The following is a 10,522-nucleotide window of genomic DNA, read 5'->3' as shown; positions in this document are numbered from 1 at the left end:
TGATGTGTTCAGCAGGGACTCATTCTCGATCTATGGCTTACCCCATTTTGGGACCCCCTCGGTGCTTTCCCGCAGGTTCCTGGGATGGCGGGGAGCCCAGGCCGCAGGGCAGACGGGGACGTGGGCTTGCGCGGCAGCTCAGCGTTGTCCCCTTGCTGAGCTCCGGCCCCACGGAGTGGATGCTGTTCCGAGCTTGGAGGGGGACAGGTAGGCCAGGCTGGCACGCTCCCTCCAGGACAGAGCTTTGCACTAGCACCACGCACACCGGCTGGCCACACACACACGCACGCACAGGGCTGTGTGCGCCCTCAGTGCACATCTGCACGGCCGCTCCGACGGCGGGCGGCGCTGGGGGGCTGCACCGAGTTGGGCCGTGCTGCAGCGGGCCGGGCCGTGCTGCACCGCGTGCGGAGCTGCCGAGTGGGGCCCGCCGCGGCTCCCCCGGCTCGAACCGGCCCCCGGGGGCCGCGGAGCATCGTGCCCCGGCACGCTGCCGCCCCCGACAGGGCGCGGGCAGCCCTCGCCGCTCCCCCGGCTGCTCTTGCTGGCGGGGCGGCAGGCAGGAACCTGCTCCCGCCACGGCCCCGCTCTGTACTAGCCCCGGGGAGCCGCTGCCGCGGGGTGTCGTGCGTGGGAACCGGCAACCGCTGTTTGCCCTAAAAACGCTTCTCCCTCCCCGCCCCGGCTGAGCCGCAGCCCGGGCGCCGCACGGCTGCTACGGGGCGCCGGGAGCGGCTGGACGGGGCCCGCGGCGACGCGCTCGGGCCCGGCCACGGCGGGGGAGCGGCCGGCGGCAGCGGGACGGGGAAGGGAGCGGCGGAGCGGCGGCCGCCGCCGCCCGTCTGCGCGCACCGGGCCGGGAGCAGCGCGCGGCCCCGACGGCGCCCGGGGTGGGGGGGGCGGCGCGGTGCGGTGCAGCGGCGCCGCCCGGGAGGGGCGCGCGGCCCCCGCGCAGGGCCGGGCGGGGCGGGGCGGCGCCGACGGGGCCCCCGGGCGCCGCGCCGGCTCCGCGGCCAATGAGTGCCGCGGGCCGCGGCCGCCGCCCCGCCCCCGCGGGCCGCCCGCGCCGCCCGTTGGCTGCTGCGCCGGCAGCGCGCGGGCGGGGCGGGGCGGGGCGGGCCCGGCCGGGGGGGCCGCGCCGGCCCCGCTCCCCGCCCCTGCCTTTGCCTGCGCTGCCCGCGGCGGCGGCGGCGAGAGCGGCGCTGGGGCGGGCGGCGGCCGCGGCGCCGAGGGGGCGGGCGGGCGGGCGTGCCGGGAGCGCAGCGCGGCCGCTCGCCATGGGGCCGCGCTGAGGCTGCGCCCCGTCCGCCTGCCGCCGCTGCCCCATGCAGCATCCCCGCGTGCAGCGGGGCGGCCGTGCCGTGCCGTGCCGTGCCGGGCGGGCAGCTCCAGCCATGCAGCGCGGCGCGCCCGCGGGCACATGGGGCAGCGCCTGAACCGCTGCCTCGATGTGCCCGGCGCGCTCCCGCCGCCGCCGCCGCTGCTGCCGCTGAGGCGGAGGCTGCTGCTGCTCTTCATCATGCTCTTCCTCTGGCTCTACATGTTCTACTCGTGCGCCGGCTCCTGCGCCGCCCTGCCCGGGCTGGCGCCCCGCGGCTCCCCCGCGCCGCCCCGCGGCTCCCCCGCGCCGCTCCGCGCCGCCGCCCCGCGCCTGCCCGCGCTGCTGCTGCGCGCCCCTCCGGGGAGCCCGGCGGCCGCCGCCGCGCCCGAGCCGGCCGAGGAGAGCAGCCTGGAGGAGCAGCGGGCAGCGCCCGACGCCGCCAGCCCCATCTCCAGCTTCTTCAACGGCTCCGGCACCAAGCGGCTGCCGCAGGCCATCATCATCGGCGTGAAGAAGGGGGGGACGCGGGCGCTGCTGGAGTTCCTGCGGGTGCACCCCGACGTCCGCGCCGTGGGCGCCGAGCCCCACTTCTTCGACCGCAACTACGAGCGGGGCCTCGCCTGGTACAGGTACCGCTCCCTGCCCCCCTGCTCGTCCCGGAGCCGCGACGCGGACACCCGACGGCCGCGGCGACCGCGGGGAAGGCGGGCGGCTCCGTCCCGTGCGCCCCGGCGGGGCAGCCGTCGGCGGGACGGGGCCGTCGGGCTCTGCCCCGGCCCGGGGCCGGGTGTCGCCGCCGCGGAGCGCTTCGCTTTGGGGAGGGAAGGGGGGAGCGGGCGGCCCCTGCTCGACGGGGATGAGACGGCTCCGCGCTGCCCCGCGGTCGCCGCTTTCGAGCAGGTCGAAGGAGCTCCCGAGGCTAAATTTAAATGATCTGAACGAGCCGCTAGAGAAAACAAAACAAAACAAAACAAAATAGAATAAAACCCACCAGCGAAAATCTTACTTCTCCCTGCGCCGGATTCGCTGTCCCCGTTAATGCAGGCGGCAGCTAGCCGTTTGTAGACTTTAAATTAGGTAAACTGCATTTAATCTTTAAATTGACAGTTAAATATTAATTTTCTGAGCACTCTTATTTTGTTCTGCTCCCGGAGCTTCTGCAGGTTTTTAACATAGACGTTCCTTTAACTTTCACTAGCCGGCGTGTCGTTATGGCATGGCTGGCATGCTTTAAGTATCAGTTGGATACTGAACCAGTGCCGTAGAGTACAGTGCTCTCAGCAAAGGCAGATTTTGATTTCCCACCAGTACCCCAAGCACAGTAGTAACATTAGAGATCGGGACTGGCGTGCGGCATGTCTGCGTTAAGGATCAAAAACTTGGTCCTCCTGCAGGCACGGGGATGGGTAGGTAACTCAGCGGGGAGCAGCCCGGGGCTCCCCGGCCCCCGCCACCTCGTTTGCCCACGGCTGGGGTTGAAGGGGACCCAGGGTGGGCAGAAGATGTCCGGTCGGTGGTCCTTCGCCCTGCGCGCGCAGCCACCCTGCCGCTGACTTTGGGTTGCATCTGGTGCTTGGGTCGCTCAGGTTCCGTTATCACAAATCTTCTTAATACGTCTTTGTGCTGAATGTTTGCAGGAATATAAGGCAGGTCTGAAAGTTGAAACTTGGAAGCGAGGTGGTAGCTGCGAAGTTCTGGATTTTAGTGGCTTTGCAGTCTGAAAAACTCCCACCCTCCAAGTGCTGTTAGGATTAAGTCTTTTTATTTGTTTTATTCATTTTTTTATGCTGCTATCCCACAGCAGTTAGTGAAGTGAAGGCAGGATAAGATCTGGCTAGAAGGAGTCTCTTTGAAAGCACTTTCGTTTTATGCAATTGTAGCATTTCAGTGAAGTGTGCAGCCTGTCGTCCCAGGGTGACCAGGACAAAATCTTTATCAGTGCAGTTTGTTTTTTTTAAAAAATATGCATCTAGCATTTTGAAAGGAGAACTGGAGTATTACAAAGCAGAAGACCTGTCAAGATTTATTAGAAAAATGGTGTTGTATGTGTTGAACTCTGTTTTTAATTAGGTACCTAAATTAGACCATAAAATGGTTGATTAATCTTTTACAAGTAAGAGGTAGAAGGGGCGAAGGAGAGAATAATGCTTATGATTACATTAATCTGTTATCCCAGATGCAGTGGGGAAAAATCAATATTTAAAGGAAACATATTATTTTAAAATTTGGAGACGCTGGCTCCCAGGTTGCCCATAAGTTTTGAAACAGTTTCACCTTAGGAACTGCTGAATTTTTAGAAGCACGGGCCCTATCCCTGTTACACGGGGTTACATATTAAAGAGTATCCAGGCAAGTTTTTTTTTTTTTTTTTTTTTTTTTGGCTTAAATGTGACTCCTCTTCATTGGGGAAACTCTCAAGCATCACATTTAAGTGATGCTAAAAGTCTCGAAGTCACTCGGATACGAAGTTGCCTGGAGGTTTGGAGCATATTGTCTATCCGCAGGATTGGGACCCAAATCGATTTTGGGGCAGGGAGGAGAGTTAGGAGGGAAGAAGAATAAATAATGCAGAATATATTAGGGGGAGAGTACTTGCTGAAATCAGCAGGCAAGTTGTTGGGTCATTTTGCAGCATTTTTAACCAGTTTAATCAGTTTGAATTAGATGCAGCAATTTCGGTGGTAGAAATCAGATACTATATGGCTCGAAACTCCCACCGACTTCAATGAATCTTGGCTCCGCGGCGCTTCTCGGGACCAGGCTATTTCCACAAGCCCCAATGAGGTTTTTATTTATTATCGTAACGTCAATAAGGATAAGCGTTTGTATTTTCTTGTTAATGGCCCAATAAAATCAGATTAAAAATGCTGTAAAATATCTGCTGTGCCAGTAGCCGGGCGTTTAGCTGGGCGACGCTCGTCTTTTGTTTTTTCAGGCGCTTTTGCGCAAATTGACCAGCTGAACTTTGGAATCGGGGCAGTTAACTTGTGCCCTCAGCACCCAGTCGTTACACTTTAAATCCGGTTGCCTGCCTTTTAAAGGGGGACGATGCAAGTTTTGACCCTTGCCTCATTTGAGGGATGTTTTATTTGGCTGGCTTCTGACCAAATCTGGCCATATCTGTTAAAGAGTTTCTGTTTGGTTGCTGTTATTATTTTTTTTTAAATTGTCCCTGCCTTACAACGATGTATTTAATGTTTCTGCCCGTTCCCGAGATGCAAATGGCATCAGAAGTTTGCTCCTTTAGCTTGACGAAAGTGTCTATTCAGTAGTATTTGTAATTAATCATATTTATATAGCGACTGGTCTGTGCCTGAAGTTTTCACATATGGCTAAATGAAAAAAAAAACTTTTGAAGGAGGCTGTGCAAACTTTTTTTTTTTCTTGCTTCATTTTCTGCTTGGTGGCAGAGTTGGAGCGAAACGAAAGGTGTTTCTCTTTTGCGCGGCCGGCAAAACAATATCCAATGGTGCCGACCCCTTTTCCTAAACAGCGTTGGGAAAAGGGGAAAAATCAAATGGATTTTTGGTAGCGAGATAGTTGGAGAGCTAATGGAAATAACTCCAGTAAAAATGTTTTCCCCCCCCCCCACCCCAATAATGAGTGCAGCATGTTATCTGCTTCAAGGGAAAATATTTACCATGACAGAAGAGAAATGAGATCCAGGCGCTACTGCAAACTAATTATAAGTAGTGCGTGGAATTTTTGGATAATAAATAAGTTGCCCCTCTGCAGCGGGCGGCCTTGCAGTCTGATACTGAGGCTTTTTTTTTTGCTTTTTTTTTTTGCTGTACAAGATGAGGCAGCGATGGTGGGAAAAACGACTTCTTGCAAGCCCCAGTTGCTTTGGCTATTACTTCTTATTTCTTGCAGCAATGACCCATTTTTAAATGAAACTAGGAACCTGGAAACCTTTTGTCTTGCAATGAATGTGAGGAAAGGAAAAAAAAGGATGAATAATTACAGTTAGGGTTTTGCTTTTTCTTCTTTTTTTATTTATTTGTTTTTAATCTCGTTTCAGGCCCGGTGGGCGGCAGTGCCCGGGCCCTCCTGCCGCGGGCTGCGCCTGCCCCATCCCGCTGAACATCAGTGATTTATATTGCCAGTTTGTAGCCCTCTGCTAGGAAAGCCCGGGCCGTGGAGATGCCTGCTGCAATCTCCACAGCAGAGCTATCCCGAGCTCCTTAGTCTGTGGAAACCCAGGCGGGATAGCTTTTTCCCTTTTTTTTTTCCTTTTTTTTTTCCTTTTATTTATTTTTTTTTTTTTGGTGGGGGTAATGTTTAAAGGCTTCATCCTTTCCTCTAGTGCCACGCTGCATGCCTTCCTCCTCCTCGCTGGTATCCGTGGGCTGGCCGGCTCAGCGCGATCGGGCCCGGCAGTCTGGCAGCGTGCAATAAATCCCTTCAAATTTACGTTCCCTGGGCTCTCCCACTGCCCTTGATGAGGCTTGGGACCTTCACGTGCAAAGTGCCACCTCATGGGAATTCCCAAACCTGGAGAAACTTCCTCAGCTCCCGTCTCGTTTGTTCTTTTGTTTGTTTGTTTTTTGGTTTGTTTTTTTGGTTGTTTTTTTTTTTTAACCCTGGGAACCTCTTTTTTTGCCCTAAGGAGCATGGGAGGGGGTGAGTGGAGCTGCTCCACGCTCACAGCCACTTGACTGGGGGCCGGGCAAGGATACAACTGTTGCCATTAAAAGGAAAACTGCAAATCGTGTGCCGGACAGGGTTTGGCCTGCACGGTCGGCTGGTCTGCTCGACGGCTTGCAAAACCGAGTGGGACATCTCCTTTGGGTTTCGCAAGGTTCGCTGGGCTGGGGAGGTTCAGGAACCTCCCAGCCGGACTTTGCACGCAAAGGGCCGTATCTGCGTGTGGACCGGTGCCTTCCGCAGGTTCCCGTGGGTTGCATTTAACTGCAACGAGCACGTCCCGAAATACGGGTCTGCTCTCCAGCACGGCTTGGCCAATGGCAATGTTTCTTTCCTCAATTAAAAAAAAAAAATCAACAAAAAATCGACCCACGCTTTGCATTGCGCTGTCCTTGAGCAAGCGGGGGCTTTCAGCGGTCACCCCGGATGTGGGCGTGCTTGCGCCCGCTGGAGCGGGCTCGGCGCTGCCCGCCCGGGCGGCATCGCCTCCGTCGCCCTGCAAAGCTCCGAAGCTGGCAGCCCGCGGAAAGGCGGTTTGGGCTGCCGTCATCCGTCAGCAAGGCCCTTGTGTTTGCGTGGGCTCATGCCTTCGGATCTGAGGAGGGTTGAGCTGTTCAAACAGATGGCAAAGATTATTTGTGTCGCTGGGGTTTCGGCGCGCCGCTCCGGTGGCGGCACGCTGCCCGATACGGCACGCGGGACGAGTCCTTCCCAGCGTGGCGCTGGGGGCGGGGGGCGACGCCGTCTGCCGTGCTCGGGTTTCACGGCCTCACCTGTTGAGCCGCTGAGCCTTTCCGAGTTGACCAGGCATTGGGGGGGAACCTGGGCGGTGGCTCTGCCTCGCTAATGGGATTAGCGCGATGCTCTGCAGCGGGCAGGGGAACGCGGAATCCTTCTTGGCATAAAACCCATGGGAAGAAAAACCCACGGGCTCGACTCTGGGTTTGGGGATTTTTTTTCTTCCTTTTTCCCCCCCCTTTTTTTTCTTTTCTTTTAAAGTGGGCAAGGGCAGTGCTCTGTAACACGCTGTGCTCTGGATACCTCAAGGCTCTCTCTGGGAACGCCGTGCTTTCAAGCAGATCCAGCAAGCCCCAGAGGCAGTCTCTATTAAAATTCTACGTAAACGGACACATTCTTGAGCTGTCTTTCTGATCTGGCCCAATACTGAATACGTTTTGCTGTCAGACCTTGCTGGAGCTTGAATTTGGTGCTGTTAATCCATCCCATGTAGGAAGGAGGCCAACGATCTTTCAGCATGCATGTTGACCTCTCGTGGTGGTGTGAATATAGATGATTAGTGGGTTAAGGGGATAATTAATAGGCAGGAACCATGAAGGACAGTTAACATAGGGGCTCAAAGCACAACGAATAGCCAGGAGCGTTGTTTCAGCAGTATAATTAGGGGGTCAGGGGGCTATCTGCTGCTACCTGTCCTCACCACATAGTGGGTGAGGAGTGACAGCAGGAGAGGCCTCTCGGTTCTTTGGGGGAATGGCTAAGTGCTGTGCTGCTAATGACTGCATCGGTGCTGGCCCATGCCGTTACATTTTCAGGTCTTGCAGCAGCTCCCAATGTTTCTCTTAACTAGCTTACTCGAAAAACCATGGGCTTTTTAACGCGGCTCTGCTCATCGGACCTTGCCGACAGCAGCCAAAAGGCAACAGAATGGGTGGACCTCCTCTTGACTTTCCTAATGAGGCACCTGATGATGAAGCGTATTGATTATCAGCACTCTCAAAACGAATGTGAGGTTAATTTAGGGCAATGATTTACTGACAATCTAACTGCTGTTAGGGAGCTCCTATGATTATGATATTAATGATGTCCTATCCCCTGCCATCTCCTGGTCTCCAGTTGGTCTAAAGGTTGTTGTGAGTTGCCTAGAGATGAGTCTTGAAGGCGGTGAGCTGAGGTCTGGGCAGGTGGAGGCAAGGAAGGTTGTTAGCAGAGTAATGTCTGCAGAAGGCTGTCTCAGAGCTGTAGGAGCATCTTTGAGGACTGCAGGAGCTGCTCAGATTTGGTGATACACAGTCAATCTTAGTTTGTTCATAGATGTTAGGGGAAGCAGATCATCTCTTCTGATGCCGTGTTGGGCTTCAAACACTCTTGGTGATGATTTTGCTCATGGTATTAGTTCTGAAGGTGGAGGTGGTCGATGAAGTCGATGACGGTGGTTTCGTACCTGGCATTGTCATGTGCTGGTGGAAACGGGATGTTTGGGGTGAGGAATGGGCAGTGCAGGGATGCTGTGCACTGCCTTCCTTAGCCGTGGCCTTGCAAAATCTGCCCTCCATGGTCTGCAGGCACTTGTGCTCCAATGTCACTGGAGTCTGGAGTCACTCAGGGAGGCTCAGACTTAGGCGGTTGAGGATCTTGATGATACTGATAGGAATGTAAGAGGAAAATACATTTAGACGTGCTACGAGCAGAAGACCTCACGCTCATTTCAAGGAAATGGCTAATTCATGATTTTTTTGTTTTCTTCTATTGAAATCCCTGAGCGTGGCAGTGCCCTGTTACATGGTAGCAGGGGAGGAGAGAATGTTGTTTGAAGAAAAGCAACATCATGTTTCACTATAGTTTTTTTAAATCCTTTCTGTCCGCTTGAACCTCCTCAGTGGTGGTGCTCAAAATCTATTTTATTTTCTCTCTACAGAAAAGAGATAGAGAAGAGAAGGTCTTTATTGAGGGCCCGGGCAAATTAACACCAGTTTCGAGGGAGTTATATCACTTTATGGCAGCTGAGGGTCTGACCCAGACTGTATTTTGCAGCCATCCAATGCTAACCTTTGTCTGCATGTAACTTTGTACAGCAGCATTAGAGGAGGTCAGATCTGCTCCCCCTTGCTCAGAGGAGTAGTCCTCACTGCTAAGGGCAGCCCAGTGCCTTCTTGCAAGCCTTGCGCAGGTAAAATCCGTAAGATCAGAGTTATAATCTGGCTGCTCTGCTCAGCTTGTACTGCAGCGCACTTCTGAAAATCCACCCAAGTGGAGTCTAGTTTATTAGAAAAATGATGAGTTGTAACCTCTCCTCTGAATTGGCATGGTTTGTTCCCTCTGGTGTGAATCCTGGCAGCTTAGTAGTCAGGCCAGAAGCAAGTGAGAATTGTGCATATATATGTGTGTGTGTGTGTGTGTGTGTGTGTGTGTGTGTGTGTATTTTATATGCATTCTCATAATATTATAGATGGATGTATATATTTTATTCATCTCATGCTGAACATGAATATGGAACCAAATCCTGCATTGCTGTAACTGTGGTCCTGTGACCAGCAAGACCAAGCACAGCTGGAGTTAAAACACTGATTCTCTCACAATTGTACTTCTCATGCGTGAAGTTGGCTCTAGTGAAGAGACGTGTCTTCAATAGCACGCTGGTGGCCTGGGCAGTAAGCTGCTGTTTTTCAGTAACTGTATCTGTGCCTGAATTTCTGGCTCTGTTTCATGAAGTCCTAAGCCCTGCCTGAGTGAGGGCTACAGGATCAGGCCCTCGGTGCACGACTGACTTTAGGAAATGTTTCCCCAGAAGCATGCGCATCCTCTTTGGCGAAATCCATAGCACTGATGAAGTTTGATAAAGCAGCTAGGAAAAAGTGTTATGTTAAACCCCTTAGCTTGCAACTAGCTGCCTGTCTCAAGTATTGACTATAAACTTGTCTTAAAATATAAAACTGTACCAAGTACAGAAGTGCAGTGTATGACGGCTTGGGAAATCTTTTGGAAACTGCTGAGAGGGTGAAAGCGATTGAGCACAGAAGAACTGAGAGGACTGACGTTATGCTGACATTAAATTGCCTTAATATTTTGGGTTTTTTTTTGTCATCTTGCACGAAGGTCTGTGTGGTTGCAGTTAGTGGCATGAGCCTGGAAAGACGCTGGTGACTTGGTGCAGCAATTTTCTGGTCACTAGGGGGAGGATGAAACCTCGGAGTTTTATTAATAAAATTTTTTGCTGCTTCATTTAGCTATTAAATATTTGTTTAAAACCTGGCAAGACCTGCAGTGTTGGAATACCTTCAGTTTATTTATTTATTTATTTTAAAGATGGGTCGGACTTGAAGCCAAACTAAAGGGTGCTGGAGTAAATCGCAGGTGCGCCGCAGCCCTTGGACGCGAGCGGCGTTTGCATGCAGACGGTGACTAGCGTGCGCGTGCAAGGATGAAAAGCAGCCACTGAAGGGACCCGGGGGCCTTGGTACGGATGGGGCTCCGGCTCGGCACAGCAGAGGGGCTGAACGAGGGCGCTCGGGGAATTGCTTCAGCGCCCGTGTGCACTCCTGGAGTCGGGCTGTTGCTGCTTGCTGGGGCATCCCGGAGCTGCTGCGCGCACCGGCTCCTTGGCAGGCTGCCGGTCCTATGCTGGGGCTATTGGCTCCCCCCAGAGACAATTTCAAGGTCACACTGCTAAATGCAGTGTAATAATTAATTAAGCTATATATAAACAGCAAGCTCAGGCGGTCCTAAAGCAGATTAAGAGCCTGTGAGTTTTCTCCCTCTCCCCGGGTTCCTTTCCTTCCTCCCGTCCTCTGCAGGTCAGCTCTGTGGTTGTTGCAC

At 54.2% G+C, this 10,522-nt stretch overlaps 1 protein-coding gene across 1 annotated transcript in view; it reads left to right on the top strand.

Moving 5' to 3' along the window:
- Positions 1–1,420: 1,420 nt before the first annotated feature.
- LOC134148996 (heparan sulfate glucosamine 3-O-sulfotransferase 3B1-like) overlaps positions 1,421–10,522 on the top strand; it is a 28,304-nt gene continuing 19,202 nt past the window's right edge. The window contains exon 1 of the mRNA XM_062591742.1: positions 1,421–1,950. Within this exon, the coding sequence (XP_062447726.1) occupies positions 1,421–1,950 (530 nt within the window). The remainder of the gene's footprint in view (positions 1,951–10,522) is intronic.

This window comes from Rhea pennata, chromosome 19 (assembly GCF_028389875.1).
Source record: "Rhea pennata isolate bPtePen1 chromosome 19, bPtePen1.pri, whole genome shotgun sequence".
Lineage (NCBI taxonomy): Eukaryota > Metazoa > Chordata > Aves > Rheiformes > Rheidae > Rhea > Rhea pennata.
This window is presented reverse-complemented; position numbering and strand designations above follow the sequence as displayed.